This window comes from Hyperolius riggenbachi, chromosome 10, assembly GCF_040937935.1.
Source record: "Hyperolius riggenbachi isolate aHypRig1 chromosome 10, aHypRig1.pri, whole genome shotgun sequence".
Lineage (NCBI taxonomy): Eukaryota > Metazoa > Chordata > Amphibia > Anura > Hyperoliidae > Hyperolius > Hyperolius riggenbachi.
Window position 1 is genome coordinate 236,508,925 of NC_090655.1, and position 25,513 is coordinate 236,534,437.

General features: G+C 43.7%; 1 protein-coding gene across 5 annotated transcripts; it reads left to right on the forward strand.

Annotated features, from left to right (window-relative positions):
* Positions 1-5,000: 5,000 nt before the first annotated feature.
* LOC137534928 (zinc finger protein 271-like) lies at positions 5,001-23,580 on the forward strand. Of its 5 annotated transcripts, none has more exons than XM_068256648.1 (9): positions 5,001-5,083; positions 8,256-8,348; positions 9,509-9,633; positions 9,742-9,818; positions 9,900-10,047; positions 12,405-12,499; positions 18,413-18,695; positions 21,578-23,300; positions 23,500-23,580. In XM_068256648.1, exons 4-8 carry the CDS (start codon positions 9,786-9,788, stop codon positions 23,266-23,268), a joined length of 2,250 nt encoding a protein of 749 aa, XP_068112749.1. In that variant the 5' UTR covers positions 5,001-5,083; positions 8,256-8,348; positions 9,509-9,633; positions 9,742-9,785; the 3' UTR covers positions 23,269-23,300; positions 23,500-23,580. The 5 variants fall into 5 exon arrangements, with proteins under 5 accessions (XP_068112749.1, XP_068112747.1, XP_068112751.1 ...); XM_068256647.1 differs by adding an exon at positions 7,264-7,332 and having other exon boundaries at positions 5,024-5,083; positions 21,578-23,580; XM_068256646.1 differs by having other exon boundaries at positions 21,578-23,580.
* The last annotated feature ends 1,933 nt before the right edge of the window (positions 23,581-25,513 follow it).

Consider the following 25,513-nt stretch of genomic DNA (forward strand, 5'->3'; position numbering starts at 1 on the left):
ACCCGGGAGTGTTCTGCACAACCTCGCCAGTTTGGCTGCTGCAATGGAGGGGACCCCGGGCTACCGTCTTGGAGTGGAACTGTGGCGAGGGACACACAAGCAGCCAGGGAATGGACACAGTCCCAGCTGAGTAGATCTGCTTTTTTTATTTAAAAAAAATGCTTTTTTAAAAGATCTGCTTTTTTTTACATTAACATTGTAAAAAATAAGCAATTTTAAAGTTTCTCTTTAAGGGATACCCGAAGTGACGTGACATGATGAGATAGACATGTGTATGTACAGTGCCTAGCACACAAATAGCTAAGCTCTGTTTCTTTTTTTTCTTTCTCTGTCTGAAAGAGTTAAATATCAGGTATGTAAGGAAGTGACTACAGTGTGACCCTCACTGATAAGAAATTCCAACTATAAAACACTTTCCTAGCAGAAAATGGCTTCTGAGAGCAAGAAAGAGATAAAAAGGGGATTTTCTTATCAGTGATGGTCACAGTGCTGTCACCTCTTGTCTGAGTCAGGACTGAGTCAGCCACTTACATACCTGATATTTAACTCTTTCAGGCAGAGAAAGAAAAAAAAGGAGCATAGCATAGTTATTTGCGTGCTAGGCACTGTACATACACATGTCTATCTCATCATGTCACATGCCACTCCGGGTATCCTTTAAAGCAGATGGGATATGCCCCCATAACAGCAAAGAGTTCCCAGCTTCAGCCCCGCCCTCATTTCAATAAAGGCCAGAATATTTCACTATAAGGGTCAACAGACTTTGCATACTGTAAACCGAGTGCATAGATATGTTTTTGTACTATATGGGAGTTGTAAAATTGGCCAATCATTGACCAATCAAAATTGTGTGTGTGTACCAGCCAACAAGATCATGAATGATCATTTCAGCTAGCGATAGTATAATTGTCCAGGCTGCTCAGTTATATGTATTGCTACACAAACACTCATACATTCTCATTTGGCTACTAGAGGTAGTCAGAATTAGAATCAGTTTTATTTCACCAAGTATAGCAGAGCTGTACTCGGAATTATTTGTGGTACACATGGCATAGGCATAGTGTAGGAAGACAAGATATACAACACAACACAAACAGTTGGAATTACAGTAATGGTATAGGTCTGACCCTCGTTAGTACAGACCCCGGGCATCAGTTAGTGTTCTTCCTGTCATGCAGGAACAGCCCAATACTAATAATAGTCATGACAATAATAATAGTAGTAATGATGATGATGATGGTGGCCCCCATACTGCCCAGGGCAGTAAGAACCAGGGCGGGCCGCAGTGAGAACTGGCTGGAAGGCCCCGTAGGGCATGCCAGAAAGCGGGCCTGACGGGGGGAGGTTGGAGTTCAGCAGCCGAACCGCTTGGGGGAAGAAGGTGTACTTCCGTCTGGTGGTTTTGCATGGTATAGACCTGTAGCGGCGGCCCAATGGGAGGAGCTTGAAGTAGCTTCTGCCTGGGTGGGAGGGGTCACGGGAGATCACAGTGGCCCTCTTCATCATCCTAGCGGAGTGGAGTAGATCAAGAGGTGGAAGAGGAGACCCGATGATCCTCTCTGCGTCAGTTATGACTCTCTGTAGTTTGTATTTTTCACTGGCCGTTGCACCCATGTACCATACAATGTTTGAGGAGCAGAGGATGGATTCTATGGTGGCAGTATAGAAGCTGGCCAGCAGCTTCCTGGGCATGCCGAATCTCTTTAGTTGGCGCAAGAAGAACAACCTCTGCTGAGATTTCTTCTGAATGTTGGTGGTGTTCTGCCCCACTTCAGGTTGTTGGAGAGAGTCGTGCCAAGGAACCGCACAGATGTCACCCTAGAGACTTCGGTACCCTCAATGAGGACAGGTGGGAGGGGGGGGAGGATTCTTCCTGAAGTCCACGACTAGTTCAACGGTTTTAGCAGCGTTGAGTACAAGGTTGTTGTCTCTGCACCAGTTGCAGATTCTTTCTACTTCGCTGCGGTACTCATGCTCTCCGGTGCTACCAATTAGGCCGATGATGGTGGTGTCGTCTGCAAATTTGATGGTTTTCACAAAGTCCGCGGATGAATACTAATAACCTCACTTGCAGGAACATTTACACATTAGTAGAACAGATCTAACACCAGCGGCCAAAACAATCCTGGTTTTAGCCATCATTAAAGGACTATCAAGGGAGAGGAATATGGAGGCTGGCATATTTATTTCCTTTTAAACTATACCATTTGCCTGGCTGCCCTGTTGATCCTGTGTCTCTAATACTTTTAGCCATAGACCCTGAACAAGCATGCAGATCTTATGTTTGACTGAAATCTGACTGGAATAGCTGCATGCTTGTTTCAGGTGTGTGATTCAGCCAAACGAGATAAGCAGCTCAGCAAGGCAACTGGTATTATTAAATATACTTGGCGGTATGGACGAGCTCAGCACGCCCATGACCGCCGCTGTGCACGGCTCTGGCCCTACTGGGTTGATTTGCACAATTTTAAAAAACAAACACGCAGCTAGCACTTTACTAGCTGCGTGTTGGATGCAATCGCCGCCGATGTGCCGCTACCCGCCGCGTAACAGGGCCCCCCCAAGACCCCGTGCGCAGCCTGGCCAATCAGTGCCAGGCAGCGCTGAGGGGTGGATCGGGACTCCCTGTGACATCACGACATTGATGATGTCATTCTGTTCGTTGCCATGGCGACGGGGGAAGCCCTAAAGGAAATCCTGTTCAGAATGGGATTTCCGGACGGGCTTGATCGCCAGCGGCTATTGGAGGGATGGGTGGGATGCCACAGGGAGGGGGGAATCATGTAGCTAGCGCTAGGCTTGCTACATGATTTTTTTTTAAAAATGCAAAAAATACTGTTGCGCTGCCACCCTGGCGCAATCAATAGAACGCCAGGGTGGTTTTTAAAAGGGAATAAATATGGCAGCCTCCATATCCATCTCACTTTAGGTGTGCTTCGAGCTGGCATTGGAATTAGAATATAGTAACCAGGGCCCTCTGGGCAGCGGCTGTAGGAGGGAAAGTTCTGGAAAGTTTGAACTTAAAGAAATGTAAAGTATTCCTGATCAGGGAAGCACTATTAAATAAATCCATAGATGACAAGATCCCCTTATCCTAAGAATCCTGATTAAGCTCCTTTTCTTCTGGGTCTCTCAAGAAGGGGACTGAGGAACAGGAGGGACCCTGAAGACAATGAGCAGCATCAGGCTTCTCAGGGTAATGTAACCTAGCCCTCCATTGGCTTGATTCCATTTATTGCCCTGATTCGGGAGTACTGTATCAGCTGCTGCAAAGCCATCCAGAAGGATTATTCATTAACAATAAATGACTTGTGCAGCAACCATTCATATTCACACTGAAATTGGAATGGCACCGCCCGTGCCGGTACCCTTTTGACCTGTCCTGGATTTAGAAGAAAGGAGACCTGCTGTGGACCAGAAGAAGATACTGCTGGATTATTTTGCAAAGTTAGAGCCCAATTTACTCATTTTCTTCTGGTCAGTTTTATATATTGTTTATATAGATTGTCAGTGAGATGCAAATAGTTCTCAGTTGATGCAAATTTCTAAGCAGATGTGTGCAGCTTGAAAATGGACCAATCAAAATGTGCATCAACCCAGAATTATTTGCATCTCATTGTCCCTCCCTAATCATGAGCCTCTGCCAGCATGTTATTGCTGTCTGTGTCTCAAATAAGAAGCATCTCTCATTCCGTCTTGTGACGCCCTTGAAGGAAATTTCCTCATCTGAGGCACAGACCTCAATAAAAACCAAACATGGGTTTATGGAGCTAAATATTTTTCTGAATTGTTTTAACAGTTTTTCCAGATTTCTCAGATATAGGAGAATCTCAGTAGGGCAAGTATGACCAGGTACACAAGATGAACTTAGAACTGATAAGATGCATTGCAGGAGATGAACACACTCAGAAGATAAGAACAAGTAGAGAAGATGAACACACTCAGAGAAGATAAAAACAGGTGTAATAAATGAATATACTTAGTGGAAAAATGAACAGGCAAATGGTTATACCTAAAGATGAGAACAATTACAGGAGATTAAAGGCCCATACACACACATGACTGATGTCACCCAATGGGGATTGGGATTTGATTCTGATCCCTCGGGTGAAATTGCTAGGTCCAGGCTGTACAGCTGATGATGTGTCCTGTTGAATGGGAACCGCATTTTAAAAAAAATGAAGCAAATACTTACCTAAGGAGAGGGAAGGCTCTGGGTTGTATAGAGCCTTCCGTCTCCTCTCTCGGTGCTCTCTATCCTGTGCTGGCTCCCCCAAACCCCCCCCCCCCCCATTTCAAACCCCCACCGAAAGGGTATTTGGAAGTCTTCGGAAGCCGTGCCCTCCCGAAGACGTGCGGCTCCATACTGCACAGGCGTGAGCGTGCTTGCGCAGGTGCAGTACAGGGCCGCCCTTCTTCAGGAGCACTCGGGGTCCCTGAAGACTTCCGAAGCCTCCTTCGGCCGGGTAAAGCAGTATTTGACTAATTTAGTCAAATACTGCTACTGGGCGAGCCAGCACTGGAACGAGGGGACTAGCAGAAGATCGGGAAGGCTCTATACGACCCAGAGCCTTCACTCTCCTTGGGTAAGTATCTGTCTCATTTTTTTAAATGCGGTTCCCATGTACTTTAAGTGGTATAAAGCTAGCGGTTTTGGTGCTTTGAGTGATACAGAAATCCAGGTAAACGGCTGACATCATCAGAGATACTGATCATTCAACAAGTAACAAGTGTCTTCCAGGCATCAAATACATGTCATAATGTGTATTTATAAACGGAATTTATTATTAGAAATATAGACCAAGATGGGGCCCCAAATTCCTCCTAATTCCTCGAATTACATATTACAATTTATGATAGTGAATTAAAGGCTGCACTTCCTACTTTGTACCACAAGATGGCAATCTTACGAATACTAATTGGAACGCATAGAAACCAAGGAGTGGAACGCACAGATAGTAAGGTTGCGTGGCAGAAAGGGGTGTTACCCAATCGCAGAAAGGGTAGAGCTTCAAAGAAGGAAGTGGGAGGTACGGAAAGGGGATGTTGAGAGGAGACATCGTGGGCACTGGCAGCAGAGGAGGTAAATACATTATTTTATATTTACATCCAGTGAACTCCCCGTGTCTTCCAATCACCAAAGTTGCCTCAACTGTAATAAAGCTATCCAGTTACAACCATATATACCAGAAAGATAATTTGATATTTATATGTCACTATTGAGCCTCTAATTTATTTTGGAAAGAGTTTAAATATTTCCAGCAGTTGAAAAAGCTGCATGTTTGAAATTCCCATCGTCCCGCAACTAAGTGCTTATTAACTGAGACATTGAAGAGTAATTGAGGAGTGCTCAGTGACAATGTGCTGTTCCTAGGTTCCATAATAGAGGGAGGGGAATTCTTCTCAGAGGTCGCTCATACCTCCCAACTTTTTGAGATGAGAAAAAGGGACACTTAAGCCACACCCATGGCCATGCCCTCACCACACCTCTAGTCACGCATACCATAAAGATTTCATAAGAAAAATATGTTGTTTTATAACTCAAACTACACTGGTCCTTTCTATCCTGGTTCATTTTCTTTCATATAAACATTTTAAAATTAGTAATATATCAATGTTAAGGATGGGAATAAAGTTTAGAGTCAATCAAACACATTTTTAGTATGGAAATATATATGTTTACATAGAAAGAGGGACAAAGTCCTAAAAGAGGGACAAATGAGGGTGAAAGAGGGACAGAGGGAAAGGGCTCCCAAAAAGGGACTGTCCCTCCGAAAAAGGGACAGTTGGGAGCTATGGTCGCTAGAAATAGGCGATGCAGTGGCTGTGACTGCACCAGGGCCCCTGGACAAGAGGGGCACACATGGGGCTTGCCTCCTGTCACAGAATTAATGAACTCAGAACTCCTCTCTGCTCTAAAAGATACACAACAGCATAATAACCTTTAAACAAAAAAAACAATTTCTTTCTTACAGCTGATACAAAACCTAAATAAATCTGCACAGTTTCTACTTCCTGATTCATGGAAGCGGACATATTGTTTACAGCCTGTACTTTCAAATGGGCTTATCTGCCATAGGCAGTCATGTGACGGGGAAGGGTGGGGGGAATCAAATTACAACTAGTGATTAGACACAAATGAGGGGGAATTACACAGGCTTTCTTTAAATACATACAGGGTACATTTCTGTTATGTTTTCCTTATGTCCTGTGCAAAAGTGTAGGTCCACTTTAGAGCGGGAGTGTCACCATAAAAATCAAATTTCAACAGCAATTGGTCTGAGTGTATTAACCACCCTGGCGTTCTATTAAGATCGCCAGGGCGGCTGCATGAGGGTTTTTTTTTAAATAAAAAAAAACCTATTTTATGCAGCCAACTGAAAGTTGGCTGCATGAAAGCCCACTAGATGGCGCTCCGGAGGCGTTCTTCTGATCGCCTCCGGCGGCCAAAAGTAACACGGAAGGCCGCAATGAGCAGCCTTCCGTGTTTGGCTTCTCCTGTCGCCATGGCGACGAGCGGAGTGACGTCATGGACGTCAGCCGCCTCCGATCCAGCCCTTAGCGCTGGCCGGAACTATTTGTTCCGGCTGCGCAGGGCTCAGGCGGCTGGGGGGACCCTCTTTCGCCGCTGCTCGCGGCGGATCGCCGCAGAGCGGCGGCGATCGGGCAGCACACGCGGCTGGCAAAGTGCCGGCTGCGTGTGCTGCTCTTTATTTCATGAAAATCGGCCCAGCAGGGCCTGAGCGGCACCCTCTGGCGGTAATGGACGAGCTGAGCTCGTCCATACTGCTAAGGTGGTTAAGTTATAAAGATGCTAATCCTGCATTCAAAACTTTCAAAATTGTTTCTGCTGTTATGGTTTGGAGTTATCACATACTTTAGGAGCACTGGCCCTTTAATAGTCAGTGCCAAACAGTTGCATGCTGAGGGTTTTTTTTAATCTATAATATAGTCCTCCTCTTCCATTTATTTCCCTGCCTAGCTGCTTATCTGAAACACGATCCTCTGCTCACTTGTGTTTACAAGCAAGGCTAAGGTGACTCAGCGATTGGAGGTAAAAAAGAAAAAAGTTAAGGGCAGAAATGACATCAGCATTTAGCCTCAAACTGTGGGCAACATACATGGTTCTCACTAGGAACAGAATTCTCTTCATTTACTATATAAAATTCACTGAAATCAAAACGTGGACAGTACAATACATGTGTTATGTAAGTAGATCAAGTATTTATCTACTTTTATATATGTTTTTATTTCCTGGCATAGTATGGATAATTCTACTGCTGATTCTACAGATTCTACAAATCTGAAGGGGCACTAAACAAACAAAAATAGGTAGGTACTTACCTGTGGAGAGTCCACTTTTTCCACTGCTGTCCCCCAGTAAAGTTCTTTGCCTTCGGGACTCTTTGGCAGCCTTCAGAAGTACTTGCATCCCTTAGTCCTTCTGAAGACGGGCATGTTCATACTGCGCATGTACACGTCCATTATGGGTGTGCTTGTCTTAGGAAGTACTCGGGGACATGAGTACTCTATAGCCTTATATTCCAGTGAGATTTAAAGTGATAGTGTTACTTTTATACATTCTGTAAAAACTAAGTATTCTCAGCCACGATATCGAAACTCAAAGATCCATTTAGTTCCTAGCCTCAATACAAATAAATAAGACCTTTGGGTGGCCCTTTTCAAGTGTACTTGAGGTGAAATGATGAGATAGATGTGTACATACAGTGCCAAGCATACAAATAACTGGGATGTGCTCCTTTTCTTCTTTTTCTGCTTGGAAGAGTTAAACACTAGGCAAGCGACAATTTCTCTCAAGTCAGAATCTAGTAATCCACACTGATAAGGAATTACAGCCACAAAATTCTTGCCTGGAGAGAACAAGTTTTGAGTGCAGGGAATAGATAAAAAATGGTCAATAGTTCATATGTTTTAGCTCTGGGACACTGAAAGACTGTATCAGGCATATGAGACTACACAACATTAAACATAAACATTTTTATTTTTTTTAGCTGATACACAGAAAATAAAACTGGGAATCTAAAAAAAGAAGGTGATTTTGAAGAGGAGGATAGATACAATTATTCATCTGTTCAATTTATTTTCAGTGTGTCCTTTCTGTTCCACATAGTCTTTTAAATGTTTAACACAACTTATGTTATCTTTCTTTATAATTTTGGAATAATTGTGTATGGCAATGATTGTTGTCTTTTAAGAAATGATCTTACAGTGCAGCATTTAATATATGATTTTAGGCACAGAGATACCTGAGGAAGTAGAGTTTGCCTGTGAAATGCGTGGTGTAAAGTGCAGTGCTATTTCGGTGGTATGTGGCCATATATTGGAAGGTAAGTGGAGCTTACCATCCCAACTCAAACACCTTTCACAGCAACCATGAAGTGACACAAAAAAATGTGAAATACTCGCCTATGCAGAGAGAAGGCTTTGGATCCTAGAGCCTTCCTGTTCCCGCTCCGTGCCCTTGGTCCACCACTCTTCCCTGGTGAAGTTATCTTACCTACAGGCTGAATACGTCTACTGGACCCCTTATGCAGGCTACGGAAGTACTCACTTTGACAAGTACTTCTGAAAATGAGCAGATCCATACTGCGCACACGTGAGACTGGGCTTGTGCAGTATGTATGCACCAGTCTTCAGAAGCACTTGGGGGCACAAATACTTCCGAAGCCTTTGAAGGAGTCCCAAAGTCACAATCTCAACAGGGGACAGTGGAACAAGGACACAGAGAGAGGACCAGGAAAGCTCCATGGAAACAGAGCATTTCCTCTGCATAGGTGAGTATAACTCTTTATATTTTTTTTTTTTGCGGGTTCCTCAGGGTTGCTCTAAACAATTTATCCTTGATTGAGCGTCTCCTACTTGTCTTGCTTCCTAATACGCCTTCTAAAGAATTTTTGATCGATATTATTAATAAAAGCTACATCTGACCGGAGAGAAAAGGAGGATTTTGGGAGGTTTATTTCATTAGTAAAACGCCTGAATGGAGAGGCGAGGAGGATTCTGGGAGGTCAGGTGACCTCACTTTTATTCCATTAGTAGAACAGCTGACACAAGAGGTGAGGAGAATTTCGGGAGACAGGGCAGACAGACAAGACACAGAACATTTATATTGCGGACTCAGAGGACCAGATCTACAACCGCTAGGGGCATGCTCAGTTGGCAGTAGCAGTGCTAGGGAGTCTTGCCCAAGGTCTCTTTACTGAATAGGTGCTGGTTTACTGAACAGGAAAAGCCAAGATTCCAACCCTGGTCTCCTGTGTCAGTATCAGACCTAATTTTTATTTCCATTATTAAATCATAGGCAGATAGGAGGATTATGTGAAGTCTAATGACAACACTCTTATCTATATTAATAAAACACACACACCTGATTGGAGAGGTGAGGAGGATTTTGGGAGGTCACATGACCATTAATAAAACACACAGCTGACTGGAGAGGAGGATTCTGGGGATTTCACATAACATTATTCATGCTCTATTCATGTAGAGTCTTTCTCCTATTACGTCTGGTGATCGTGTGACCTTCATGGTGCCCACAGCGCACTCCTGATACCCAAGAGAAGCAACAAGCAGAAATTACTACAAGTCAACAACTAGATAATTCAGCTGCTGGTAAGCAGTGCTGGTTCATTATATAGTAATGTATTTGCTGGTTGGGCAATGTTCTACTGAATTATTTTGTACTCAGTCCACAACTATGCCACATTCCCTACATTGTAGGAGAAAGGGAAGTGTCCAGAAAGACAGGAGGCGGGGCTACCGTGATGGAAGATCAGAACATCCCACTACTTCCTCAGGTAGAAGCCCAATGGAAAAACCAATGCTTCATGCATTATGGTTTATAGATTGTCTCCCTTATTTTCTTTGTTTACTTTTAGGTGAAAAGTCTGGATGGCTGCAACATTATTATTAAAGAAGAGATTATAGATGATGAAGATGTGATGGAGAAGAGGCAACATTTAGAAGGGCACATGGACCTCTACAAGGACACCATGATGGAGAATCAGCCGCTCTTAATATCACCGGGTAACTGGAGACTTTCATTTCCTGTAAAGGAGAGAGCAGTGTGGAGGGCCCACCTACATCCCCATCATCTGATAATCTCATAAAGACAATGTTTTCAGTGCACTAAGCATTAGCACTTGCGGGAATACAGGAAACAGCTGATTTTACTGAACAGTTTGCCAAATATCAATTCACTAAGGCTGTTACCGCATGGAAAAGTAAAATTGCTGACTAGTGAGGCAAATTACCAACTTGTTTGGTAAATACCTCAATAGATGTAGAACAGGTACAAAGACGGGCTGCTAAATTAATCTCACTTACTAAGAAAGGTTGGGCAAACTAGGTGTATTTAGTTTGGTAAAAAAAAATACAGCTAAGGGGTGACCTGATTAACGTGTAGAAATACATCAGAGGGCAGTACACAAAAGCTTGGCAGGTGAGCTTTTTGTCCTTAGCCTTGTACACAGGACAAGGGGACATGATCTGCGTATAGAGGGAAAAAGGTTTTGCCTTCTATTTAGGAAGGTTTTTTTTTTAATGTAAGAGTTGTTAAAATGTGAAATATTTTACCACAGGAAGTACGATAGTTATGACAAAATCTATATCTACCTCCCTGGCGTTATGACTATTTCCAGATTTGGGGTCTAAAAGCATGCAATTTTCTCACAAGCTTTTAGACCCTAAAAACAAGAAGAAAAGCATACCTTAGAGAGGTCTGCAGCAGCTCCTGCATGAAACTCACTCAGGCACAGGATTACCACCCTGTTCTGTGGCTTTCCATCCTGAGCCTAACTCGGGATTACAGCTAAGGAGGTTAAAGGACTTACGAGGCCAAAACCGGTAAAAAAGTAAAGTGCCTGCATGTTGTTTAAATGCACGGAGGACGCCATCCGCGCCCTCCGTGCAGTTCCGCCGAGTCCCGTTACTGAAATTGCACTGTAGCGTGGATCAGGGGGGTTGGCCCTAGAGCTGCGCAGCCGCACTCGCGGCAATGCGGACTGCTCAGCCGCGGCCAGCTCCGGCGGCCATATTAGGAGTGGCTCTGGGGTCGCGAGCGCACGGGGGGGGGGGGGGGGGCGATTTCACTAAGGGAACCCGACGGAACTACACAGAGGGCGCGGATGCGTCCTCCGTGCATTTAAACAACATGCAGGTACTTTACTTTTTTCCCGGGATTGGCCTCGTAAGTCCTTTAAAAGAGGTTTGGATGTTCTTGCATTAAAGGACATCCATGGCTATAATTACTAGTTAATTCCCAGCAAAGTTGATACAGGGATTTTATCTGACTGCCACCTGGAGTCTGGAAGCAATTTTTTCCCCATAAAGGTTAATTAGCCCAAGCCTTGTAAAGATTTTTTCAACTGCTATAAGTGGGAGTGCAGGAGAAAAAGGTACCTAATGCTTATTTATTTATTATTATTATTATTTTTTTTCAACCAAGCTAACTATGTGAAATGTACATTTACAAAGATTAGACCATGCGTTAAAACAAGTGAGATGGTTGGTATTTTGCCTCCAGCCTGGAGCTGTCGGTAACTAACAAACAGCCATTTTGACAGGCAAAGGAGATGGCCAGTAGGAGGAGCCACACCGTTCTAGTACTCACTCCATTGGTACCGATGTACTGCTGGGTGGGACATCATAAAATAAACAAAACACAAGATTCAGGAGCAGGGCACATTTATAGAGTTTTCCCCCTAACCCTTTAGAGGTGAACGGGGAAAGACTGATACAGAGAAACAGAGGGACTAGAGTGGTTTGCAGATATAAAGGGAAGCTGGGCATGCCTTTTAAGCCCAAGCTACATGATACTATTCTATTTACGATTCTATTACGATTCTATTTACGATTCAATTAAATCCAACATGTCCGATCCTGATTCGATTCGATTAAATTCGATTTGCCATTCTTTTACAATGGCAAACCAAATTGAATCAAATCAGGATCGGACATGTCGGATTTAATCGAATCGTAAATAGAATCGTATCATGTAGATTGGGCTTTACTCTTTTACAGCAGAAGCAGCCACTTGAAGAGGTACAGCTCATGTTTTAGGCAGACCACTTATACCAGAAGAATCTTCACAACTCTGGCCATAAGTAGGAGAGCATCAATGTAGCAGAATACATCTTGCTGCTGAGACCTAACTCCACAGCTGGTTAGACTTCTACTTTTTACCAAACAGGTCTTAGTAAATTAAAGCCACGTTTTTGGTAAATTACCGAACTATTCACATGTGCAAAAATCTTACTGAATTCAGAAAAAATGTCTAGAATACTGAATGCAGTATGTTACTTACCTATTATGGTTTACCAAAAGGGTCTTAGTGAATTGAAGCCATTGTTTTTAGTCAGTGAGTGTGTATGTGTTTCCTACAGATGGGTCCAGTAGCAGAAACCCACCAGAGAGATGCACAGGTCCTCTTTATCCCCGGAATTGTCCACAGGAAGATTACATTATCCCCCACCATGAGGTAAGCAAAGCTGAGAGTGCAAAGTTCAAACTGTACAAGGTTATATTTGCCTCTGTGTTGGTCTTGTGTGAGGGCTCACATCCTGTAAGTCACATCACAGTCACACATCTAACAGTTCCCTCCGAAAGGCCAGACGTATTAAAGCAAACCTGTGATAATTACAAATTAAAAAGTTGATACTTGCCTCTGGATCCTCTAGCAGTGTTTCTCAACATTTTATTGGTATGTACCCCTTTTAACACCCTGTACTCACCAAGTACCGCCTGGCATAGTAAATATTATCTATATATAAGGTAAGCCCATGATTCAATTCATTTCAGAATAAATATATCTTTAAATAACATATATATATATATATATATATATATATATATATATATATATATATATATATACATACAGTGGAGGAAATAATTATTTGACCCCTCACTGATTTTGTAAGTTTGTCCAATGACAAAGAAATGAAAAGTCTCAGAACAGTATCATTTCAATGGTAGGTTTATTTTAACAGTGGCAGATAGCACATCAAAAGGAAAATCGAAAAAAATAACCTTAAATAAAAGATAGCAACTGATTTGCATTTCATTGAGTGAAATAAGTTTTTGAACCCTCTAACAATAAAAGACTGAATACTTAGTGGAAAAAACCTTGTTTGCAAGCACAGAGGTCAAACGTTTCTTGTAATTGATGAGCAAGTTTGCACACATTTTAGGAGGAATGTTGGTCCACTCCTCTTTGCAGCTCATCTCTAAATCCCTAAGGTTTCGAGGCTGTCTCTGTGCAACTCTGAGCCTGAGCTCCCTCCATAGGTTTTCTATTGGATTAAGGTCCTGGGACTGACTAGGCCACTCCATGACCTTAATGTGCTTCTTCTTGAGCCACTCCTTTGTTGCCTTTGCTGTATGTTTTGGGTCATTGTCGTGCTGGAACACCCATCCACGACCCATTTTCAGTTTCCTGGCAGAGGGAAGGAGGTTGTCGTTCAGGATTTCACGATACATGGCTCCGTCCATTTTCCCGTTAATGCGATTAAGTTGTCCTGTGCCCTTAGCAGAAAAACACCCCCAAAGCAAAATGTTTCAACCCCCGTGCTTGACGGTGGGGACGGTGTTTTGGGGGTCATAGGCAGCATTTTTCTTCCTCCAAACACAGCGAGTTGAGTTAATGCCAAAGAGCTCTATTTTGGTCTCATCAGACCACAGCATCTTCTCCCAGTCACTCACAGAATCATTCAGGTGTTCATTGGCAAACTTCAGACGGGCCTGCACATGTGCTTTCTTGAGCAGGGGGACCTTGCGAGCCCTGCAGGATTTTAATCCATTGCGGTGTAATGTGTTTCCAATGGTTTTCTTGGTGACTGTGGTCCCTGCTAATTTGAGGTCATTCACTAACTCCTCCCGTGTAGTTCTAGGATGCTTTTTCACCTTTCTCAGAACCATTGACACCCCACGAGGTGAGATCTTGCGTGGAGCCCCAGAGCGAGGTCGATTCATGGTCATTTTGTGCTCCTTCCATTTTCGAACAATCGCACCAACAGTTGTCACCTTCTCTCCCAGCTTCTTGCTAATGGTTTTGTAGCCCATTCCAGCCTTGTGCAGGTCTACAATTTTGTCTCTGACATCCTTGGACAGCTATTTGGTCTTTCCCATGTTGGAGAGTTTGGAGTCTGCTTGATTGATTGATTCTGTAGACAGGTGTCTTTTATACAGGTGACTAGTTAAGACAGGTGTCCTTAATGAGGGTGACTAATTGAGTAGAAGTGTCTAACCACTCTGTGGGAGCCAGAACTCTTAATGGTTGGTAGGGGTCCAAAAACTTATTTCACTCAATGAAATGCAAATCAGTTGCTATCTTTTATTTAAGGTTATTTTTTCGATTTTCCTTTTGATGTGCTATCTGCCACTGTTAAAATAAACCTACCATTGAAATGATACTGTTCTGAGACTTTTCATTTCTTTGTCATTGGACAAACTTACAAAATCAGTGAGGGGTCAAATAATTATTTCCTCCACTGTATATATATATACATGGTATCCAAACATGGCATTGCATATAGTTCCCCCCATTCCACTCAATCAATTGAGTTCAAATGCAAAGCTATGGATTTTGTATATTCAGTATGCCAATGATTAAACAAATCTCAGAGTAAATGTATCTCGGAACGACACATAGCCAAACATGACAATGCAGAGAAATTGCAGCAAATGGGTGATTGTTTTAACTAATCCAATGCAACCTCCATGTGCTGCATATGGATTGAAGTAGTAAGTGTTTAGTAGTGAATAGTAGTGTATTCAGTATCAGGTGTTTTAGATAGGGATAACCATACTAGAGGTAATAAATTTAGAGGTAATAGAGATTTTGCTGGTATCACTCTAAGGGTGTGTAAAGCACAATTATACAACCCAGTAGTAAAAATTCCAAGATGTAGCAAAGTGACTTACCGATCTGCACAAGGATTCAAGTTAAGCACCTCTGTAATGAAAGAGCAGGCTATGGCTGCTTAAATAGGTGTTGGGTGAGTGTGGGCCAATCAGGGACTGCCATGTGGACAGTATGGAAAGGCCAATGATGTAACCAGTGATGTAATTACACTTGAAAAATGTAAATGTTCCGAGATACATTTACTCTGAGATTTGTTTAATCATTGGCATACTGAATATACAAAATCCATAGCTTTGCATTTGAACTCAATTGATTGAGTGGAATGGGGGGAACTATATGCATTGCCATGTTTGGCTATATATATGTGTTATTTCAAGATATATTTATTCTGAAATGAACTGAATCATGGGCTTACCTTATATTTAATCCATAGTTTTGCATTTGAACTCAATTTATTTATTTTTTGAATATTATATAATAACACAATTTTGATTGTACGAGTGTATTCATGCTTTGGTCTCTGGCATTTTCAGCTTGATACTCCTCCCTTTATTGCCTGATGAAGCAGGATTGAGCCTGCGAAACGCATTGCAATTTTTTGGGAGTTTCTAATAAATGTGTTTGACTGTCTGAATCGCAGTCGTTGTCATGCCTGCTTGAGGGAGGTAAGACCACCACTTCCTCCTTCATTTTTGCCAATTAAGTTGGTTTTTAAGCTCATTTAATCTAATTTTATACTTTTGGCGCCTCTGTTCCTTATAAACAATTTTGAGTCCACCCTTGGTGGACGGTTGCTACCCTTTTTTCCTGTCTACAGAGAGCGACTTCTTAATACTGAGTGGGGTCAGGACAATCTCCCCACCTGCCTTTACAGTGGTTACCTGCTGGTGACCCTGACTTGTGAGTATCTAGCAATACGAATTTATCGCCACCTTATCCAGTACGTATTACACTATTGGGGCTCTTGGTGTTCCCTGGTTTTATCTCTTTAGTAATTTGGTGGTGTTTAAATAAGATTTATCATTTTCTAAAACTCTAACTTTGTTATTCTTGGTTAAGTATATCAAGGCTGAGTACCCCCTGGGGTATGCGTACCACACGTTGAGGACCTAGGCTCTAGAGCAGTGATCTGCAAACTTGGCTCTCCAGCTGTTAAGGAACTACAAGTCCCACAATGCATTTGCCTTTCTAAATCATGACTGTGGCTGTCAGACTCCTGCAATGCACTGTGGGACTTGTGGTTACTTAACAGCTGGAGAGCCAAGTTTGCAGATCACTGCTCTAGAGGCTTCCCACGTTTTTGTCCAGATGACTTCTGGACAGGACTGTGGAGTCGAGGAGTCTGAGATGGAGCAATTTTGAGTACCTGGAATTGGAATCAGAGGTAATGGTTTGAATAAACTGAGAAGTCGGAGTCAGATGTTTTTTGTACCAAATCCATAGCCTTTGTAGTAGTCGGAGTTGAGGAGTCAGAGCAATTTTTGATTTTTGTACCGACTCCACAGCCCTGCTCCTGTACAGCTGGAACTTTGTAGCCTCAATCCTGTACATGAACAAGTGCAGCCGTAATGTGCCTGCGCAGTGGCATGGACCTCAGCCAGCACAGTAGCATGGAGCTCCATCTGCGCAGCAGCACAGACCTCCGCCTGCGCAGTAATATGGACCTCCCTTTGCGCAGTAGCATGTACCTCCGCCTGCGCAGTAGCATGGACCTCTGCCTGCACAGTAGCATGGACCTCTGCCTGCGCAGTAGCTTGGACCTCTGCCTGCGCAGTAGCACGGACCTCTGCCTGCGCAGTAGCACGGACCTCTGCCTGCGCAGTAGCACAGACCTTATATAATATAATAATATGGACCTCCCTTTGCGCAGTAGCATGGACCTCCTCCTGCGCAGTAGCATGGACCTCCTCTTGCGCAGTAGCTTGGACCTCTTGCACAGTAGCACGTACCTCCACCAGCTCGGCCCTCCGCAGTAGTATGAACCTCCATCTGCGCAGTACCACAGACCTGCTACCTGTGCAGTAGCATGGACCTCCACCTGTTCATTAGCACAGACCTCCTCCTGTGAAGTAGCATGGACCTCCGACCTGCGCAGTAGCATGGACCTCTACCTGCGCAGTAGCACAGACCTCCGACCTGCGCAGTAGCATGGACCTTCATCTGCACAGTAGCGTGGACCTTCATCTGCACAGTAGCACGTGCTTCCACATGCATGGTAGCTTGGGCAGTACTTCAGAGTGAGACGTAATTTTGCACATCAGACAAGCGATTTAGAGTTCAAGCAGATGCACTGCGCACACATTTTTTGAATAGAGGGTATCCCGATGGGGAACTCAGATGACCTCGACCTGCGCAGTAGCATGGACCTCCACCTGCGCAGTAGCATAAACCTCCACCTGCGCAGTAGCATAAACCTCCTCCTGCGTACTAGCACAGACCTCTGCCTGTGCGGTAGCATGGGCCTCCGCAGTAGCACAGACATACGCCTGCACAGTAGCAGGTATCTCCAACTGCACAGTAGCACAGACATCCGCCTGCGCAGTAGCAGGTATCTCCACCTGCACAGTAGCACAGACATCCACCTCCACAGTAGCAGGTATCTCCACCTGCACAGTAGCACAGACATCCGCCCGCGCAGTAGCGGGTATCTCCACTTGCACAGTAGCACAGACATCCGCCTCCGCAGTAGCACAGACATCCACCTCCACAGTAGCAGGTATCTCCACCTGCACAATAGCACATACATCCGCAGTAGCAGGTATCTCCACCTCCGCAGTAGCACAGACATCCGCCTGCACAGTAGTAGGTATCTCCACCTGCACAGTAGCACAGACCTCTGCCTCCGCAGTAGCAGGTATCTCCACCTCTGCAGTAGCATAGACATCTGCCTACGCAGTAGCAGGTATCTCCACCTGCATAGTAGCACATACATCCGCCTCCACAGTAGCGGGTATCTCCACCACCGCAGTAGCACAGACATCCGCCTCCGCAGTAGCAGGTATCTCCACCTCCGTAGTAGCACAGACATCCGCCTGCACAGTAGTAGGTATCTCCACCTGCACAGTAGCACATACATCCGCCTCCACAGTATCAGGTATCGCCACCTGCACAGTTGCACATGCATCTGCCTTCGCAGACACGCTCAGGCTTTGGCTAAAAAACAGGGTCCAATCGGGGCCATGATACTTCGCAGGTGCAAGGTTTTTCTGGAGGACCCAGTGCTGGAACGTCCAGGTGGATGAGGATGGTGGAAGCCTCTGGATAATTCAGAGACTTTCCTCTATTGAGGTTAGTACCCCTTAAGGGCACTTTTCTTTTTTTTTTTACTTTTTTTCACTACAGGTACACTTTAATGTCAGTGAGTCTATCCAGAATGGGGTCAGCTAAATTATTAGGTTACATTTCTTGGACATAACTGCTACACTTAACATCCTGGAGGGATTTTGGGGCATTTATATTGGAAAAGTTGTATTAAAGATGTTACACAGTCAGCCTATTACTTAATTTTTTATCATTTTGGTGGTTTAGGGTGAAGAACATTTTGATATAATAGTGCAGATTAAAGAGGAAGAATCGTACGAGAGCGATGATCTATCTATGAAGGAGTCCAACCAGATCAAGATAATTAAAGTGGAAGAAGAAGAGACGTATGTGATGGGTGATCAGCAGTGTATGGAGGAGGACATCCTCATCAGGACAATTAAAGAGGAGGAGGAAGATACATATGTGATGGGTGATCAGCAGTCTATGGAGGAGGGGCACATGGCGAGGTCAATTAAAGAGGAAGAGTTTTCTGTGGATATTGGTATAGGTAAGGAATAAATACATATACAAATTTTGCCAAAATTAAAAACCAAACAGGTCTAGTGCTTACTAGTTCTACACTGCCCTGAAATTCTCACATCTTGCTGCTGCCAGTTTACATGGTGTAACCTTCTCTGTGCTTCAAGGCTTCCAACAACCATCTCTGTTCGGTCTATGGCTCAAGTATCTACTGCCTAGCTGCTGTAGGTGAACACCAACATTATGCATGCACGTGTGCTGCTTAAAGTGAGATTAAACTGTAAATAAAAATCATATTCAAATAAGTGTGCCCTAAAAATATATAAAATCCATTTTACACTGTAAATAAAGCACGATTCCAGCCTTACTTCTAACTTTTTAAAGGAATATTTAAGTCAAAATAAAAAAAGGATTTTTACTCACCTGGGGCATCCCTCAGCCCCCTGAAGTTGTATGGTGCCCTCGCAGCCTCGCTCCGATCGTCCTGTCCCCGCCGGCGGCTACTTCTGGGTTTGGCGACAGCCGCTGACAGGCTGGGAACGCGAGTGATTCTCCGCGTTCCCAGCCGCTATATCACCCTCTATGCTGCTATAGAGTATATGTTATACGCTATAACAGCATAGAGGGTGATATAGCGGCTGGGAACGCGGAGAATCACTCGCGTTCCCAGCCTGTCGGCGGCTGTCGCCGAACCCGGAAGTAGCCGCCGGCGGGGACAGGGGGATTGGAGCCAGGCTGCAAGGGCACCATACAGCTTCAGGGGGCTGAGGGATGCCCCAGGTGAGTAGTAATATTTTTTTTATTTTGACTTAAGTATTCCTTTAACATTCAATCTCCTATATGAACCTATGCCGAGAACGAGCCGCTGTGCATTCTGGGGGCGTTTTGTTCTTTCTATCCCTGCAGACCAAGAGATGGCGAAGACTTCTGAGGCTACCTTTGTGAGTTTTAATCTATGATCTGCCTCTGTCTCTGGCATCAATCAGAGAAACAGTTTCGAGTGAGTGTTTGCTGAGACGGAGGCAGCTGCAGAATAAATATATATATATATATATATATATATATATATATATATATATGCACTCTTCATTTAGAATTTAATCCCGCCTTAATGTTAGGACCTGAGGAAGCAGAAACCTGAGCCGTGGTTCAAACAAAGATGGATGTATGTATGCCTGGAGGCACAGTATGGAAACCAGTGGCAGGAAGGCGTGGTGATAGCAGGGCAGTAAAGAACTAGTCAAGTGAGGCAAGACAGCAGGCAAGAAAGATAGTCCTGTACAAAAGTTGGATTGGTTACAGAGGCTATCAAGAATATCTGAAAACTGTCTCGTGAACAAAAACCTGTTACTCAAGTAGTTGATTGTTGCCCTGAGCCTCTTTAATTAGACATCTACCAGTTAAGTATCTCAGAGGATATGGGGGCTGCAGTTTGATGTGCGAATTGGAAGCACTAAACACAGAGTCCTCTGAAGTAAATGTATTAGGAGGAGGTGGACAGGCACTGGGGAAAGACGCAGGAGTGAAGGTGTCAGGACTGACTTGAATGTAACGGACTGAGCCAGCTACAGAGTTTGTTTTGGGACCCACAGCAAGAGAAGGAGTAGCAAAATCATTATGGATCTGATTTGTGGTAGTTGGGTTAGGTCCATTAGATCCAGTGATGAGATATTTTACAGTTCATCTCCAGGCACAGATAGCAAAATATTATTACCAACAAATGAAGAGGATGATATATTATACACCATATGAAAGGTCCATCTCCATTCCTCAGTATAACATCTTAGTACCAACACATGAGGAGGAGATACTGTACACCATATGAAAGGTCCATCTCCATTGTACAGTATAACATAGTGCCAACACATGAGGAGGAGATACTGTACACCATATGAAAGGTCCATCTCCATTCCTCAGTATAACATAGTGCCAACAAATGAGGAGGAGATACTGTACACCATATGAAATGCTCATCTCCATTCCTCAGTATAACATCATAGTGCCAACAAATGAGGAGGAGATGCTGTACACCATATGAAAGGCTCATCTCCATTCCTCAGTATATCATCATAGCACCAACAAATGGGTAGGAGATACTGTACACCATATGAAAGGCCCATCTCCATTCCTCAGTATAACATCATAGCACCAACAAATGAGGAGGAGATACTGTACACCATATGAAAGGCCCATCTCCATTCCTCAGTATAACATCATAGCACCAACAAATGGGTAGGAGATACTGTACACCATATGAAAGGCTCATCTCCATTCCTCAGTATAACATCATAGCACCAACAAATGAGGAGGAGATACTGTACACCATATGAAAGGTCCATCTCCATTCCTCAGTATAACATCTTAGTACCAACACATGAGGAGGAGATGCTGTACACCATATGAAAGGTCCATCTCCATTGTACAGTATAACATAGTGCCAACAAATGAGGAGGAGATACTGTACACCATATGAAATGCTCATCTCCATTCCTCAGTATAACATCATAGTGCCAACAAATGAGGAGGAGATGCTGTACACCATATGAAAGGCTCATCTCCATTCCTCAGTATATCATCATAGCACCAACAAATGGGTAGGAGATACTGTACACCATATGAAAGGCCCATCTCCATTCCTCAGTATAACATCATAGTACCAACAAATGAGGAGGGATACTGTACACCATATGAAAGGCCCATGTCCATTCCTCAGTATAACATCATAGCACCAACAAATGAGGAGGAGATACTGTACACCATGTGAAAGGCCCATCTCCATTCCTCAGGATAAAAGGATCTTTGTTCTCCATTATATCATGTTTCCATAAATGAAGAGGAGATGCTTTATATCATGCTTTATATCATTTTAAAGGTCCATTCCATAAGTATATATTAAAATATTTTCTCCAGCAGGGGAACATGATGTCGGAAACACCTTGGCTGGACATCTTATGACACATCCAGGCGATTCTTCCTCTAAGTCCAATGGTGTCACCTGTGGGGATGTTCAGCTAATGCAGCGTTGGAACTTTGTGTGTGTTGCACCTGGAACATCTCTTTCTAAAGACCAGAACATGCCCTCAAATGAACGTTTGTTTCCATGCCCAGAGTGTGGAAAATGTTTTAGAGTAAAGCGAAATCTCATCAGACACCTGAAAATCCACAGTGGAGAGAAGCCGTTTTCATGTTTGGATTGTAAGAGGTCCTTCACAAGAAAGTCAAGTCTTCTTCTACACCAGAGACTTCACACAGGAGAAAAGCCCTTCTCGTGCCCCAAATGCAGCAGATGCTTCTCGCATAAGGCCAGCCTCAATTACCATCTGAAAGTCCACACTGAGGAGAAGCCTTTCCTCTGTTCTGAGTGTGGTAAATGTTTCAGTCAGAAGAAAACTCTTCTTGCACATGAAAGAGTTCATATTGCCGGGCGTCCTTTCTCATGCCCAGATTGTGGTAAGAATTTTCTAAGGAAAGAATACCTTGTTAAGCACCAAAAACTCCACAACGGTGAACGACCGCATTCCTGTACAGAGTGTGGAAAAAGCTATCTTCAGAGAAGAGACCTCCTAAGGCACCAGAGAAGTCACTCTGCTGAGCGTCCTTTCTTATGCACAATCTGTAATAAAACTTTCATCCAGCAAAGAGACCTTCTGAGACACCACAGACGTCACTCAGGCGAACGTCCTCATTCTTGCTCAGAGTGTGGAAAACGTTTCACTGAAAAAGGACACCTTCGTGAGCATCAGCGAATCCACACCGGAGAACGGCCTTTTTCTTGTCCAGAGTGTGGGAAGAGCTTTTATCAGAAAAGAGACCTTCTCCGTCACCAGCTAACTCATTCTGGTGAGCGTCCATTTTTGTGTTCGGAGTGCGGTAAAAGCTTCTTTCAGAGGAAAGACCTCCTCAGACACCAAAGAACCCACAGTGGCGAGCGACCTTATTCATGTTCAGATTGTGGGAAGTGCTTCGTCCAGAAGAGAGACCTTCTTAGACACCAGAAGACCCACGCTAGTGAGCGTCTTTATTCATGCCCAAATTGTGGTCAAAGTTTCTCTGAAAAAGGTGACCTGTTTACGCACAAGAAAACCCACATTGTTAATCGATCTTATTTGTGTTCAGTGTGTGGGAAAGAGTTTAGTAAACAAAGAGAATTTCTTCTGCATGAGCAGACCCACATCGTCAAAGTTCCTTTAACATGTCTTGAATGTGGAAAAACTTTCTTCCAGAAAGGAAAGCTTCTGGTACACCAGCGCAGCCACACAGGCGAGCGTCCATATTCCTGCTTGGAATGCGGCAAAGGGTTTATTTCGAAAGGGCTCCTACGTGCACACCAGAGGATCCACACCGGAGAGCGGCCTTTTCCTTGTTCAGAGTGTGGGAAGTGTTTCATTGAGAGAGGACATCTTCTTACACATTACAGAACCCATACAGGCGTTCGGCCCTTTTCCTGTTTGGAGTGCGGGAAAGGATTTATTCAGAAGCAGGACCTTTATAGACACCAACGGACCCACACTGGCGAGCGTCCTTTCGGATGTTCAGTGTGTGGGAAAAGTTTTGCTACTAGAGGAAATCTTAAATTGCATGTTAAAAGGCACTTCACATGATGGAGAAGATATGGTTGTGTATTTCATAGCTGGTGAGTGTAGGTGTTTATAATCATTTTAGAATGTAGATGAGGAACCTTTAAAGGATCCTTCCAATAGATTTTTATTGTATTGTCTTGGGGGCTCCCACTATGAAATCTTCTGGCAGCTTCCCCTGGCTCTATCCCTGATGATTTTGTAGTTTAGTATAATAAGGTTTTTTTTTTTTTTTTTTTTTTTTTTTCCCCGTAGGACTGCATGTGTTAATAGATGGAAAATTGACCTGAAGGCAAATGGCCAGACTGATAGACGTGATAAAATATGTGAACTGTTTTACCTGCTTGGACATTTGTCTTTCTGTTCTTTCATTTTTATAATGAAAAGATAAAGTTAATAACAAAGATTAACCAATATGATGCTATGGATATATATATGATCCAACAAAGCTATACATAGCAAAAATAATTCACTAATGTCCAATTCAAAACATATAAAATTTCTTGGGGACGTGTCTTTGAATAAAACCAATAAAAGCCATGCCAGCAGGCAGTAGACAGTAGGAAGGCACAATAAGTATAATCAAAGCAGTCAAATTTATAAATAATAGACCACCGGGTAGGGTAACAAAAAAGTAATGCGTAGTCTATAATGCAAAGCAACTTGGAATAATGATAACTGTGCAGCACTGCAGTCTGCATATAAAACAGTTATAATGATAGGGCTAACAAAAAATGGTGAACACCTTACCCACGAATAGAGGTGCTGAAGATCTGCCTGTCACCCGCCAGCCGTGCCTCTCACGCATGCCGCAGCCCAAGTTGCTTTCTCAGAGATAGTGAGTGAGGATGCTTGAGGGCCCTAAAATACTATCCCTATATGCCGGGTACCGAGCAAGCGTGGCCACGCCTGTTAATGGCACCGAGGCGTGCGTCATCACGTGACTCACGACCACAGCTACATCGGCAAGTCAAAGTAAGCACCTGATCCCAGGTTAAGGGCATTATGAGCATATTGCACATGTGCAAAAAATAAATAAAAAGGGTAACATTATAGAGATTAAAGTGTCAGTGCAAAAATATACAAATCCAGCAATCTAAGTGAATCAGTGTGTTTCTTATCCAAATCAAAGTGCTTCTTATTCAAATTGTGTTCCCAAGGACGGGATCGCTCTGCGCATGCACAGTACGAAAAATGTCTGCTGCGCATGTGCAGAGCGCTCACGTTGACAGGAGCAAGATCGAGGATGCACACGGACAGTGGCCCATTGACTCGCCAGTCGGCCAGCCAGAAGAGTATCACTGCGGGGGACTGGAGGGACACTTAGTAACAGCGCAAGCACAGTTTTAAAGTTAAAGAGAATCTGTATTGTTAAAATCGCTCAAAAGTAAACATACCAGTGCGTTAGGGGACATCTCCTATTACCCTCTGTCACAATTTCGCCGCTCCTCGGCGCATTAAAAGTGGTTAAAAACAGTTTTAAAAAGTTTGTTAGTAAACAAACAAAATGGCCACCAAAACAGGAAGTAAGTTGATGTACAGTATGTCCACACATAGAAAAATACATCCATACACAAGCAGGCTGTATACAGCATTCCTTTTGAATCTCAAGAGATCATTTGTGTGTTTCTTTCCCCCATGCACTGAAGTTTCAGGCTGCTCTTTTCTTCCTGCATACAGCTTTGCCCTTGTTTGTAATTCCTCAGTATGTGAAAGCCCAGCCAGCTCAGAGGACGATTTATTCAGCTTGTAAAAGATAAGAGAGAAGCTGCTCTAATCCTAAATAACACACAGGCAGTGTGCATAGAGGGGCCAGAAAGGGTGAGTTCATAGCAGAACCACAACACTGAAGAACTTGGCAGCCTTCCAGACACAGGCCGACAAGTCTGACAGGGGAAAGATACATTGATTTATTACAGAGACAGTGATAGTATAAAGTGCTGCAGTTAGCCAGAACACATTAGAATAGCTTTTGAAACTTGTAGGATGATAAAAAACAGGATGCTATTTTTGTTACGGAGTCTCTTTAAGGTTACAGTTAAAGTGAACAAGAGATGGTGCTGCCTCAACTCCAGCCTTGCCCCTCCCTGCTCACTTTAACCCTTCCCTCCTTCCCACACTCTTCTCCACCTCCAAGCAAAGAAGCAACTGTGGCTGAGAGAGAGCAGAGCGTCCCACAGCCATTCTCACTTGTGCCAGCCAGTGGCCGTACAAACAGAAAGCATGCTGCGTTACATAGAGTTGACACCAGGCGGCAGCAATGAGAATA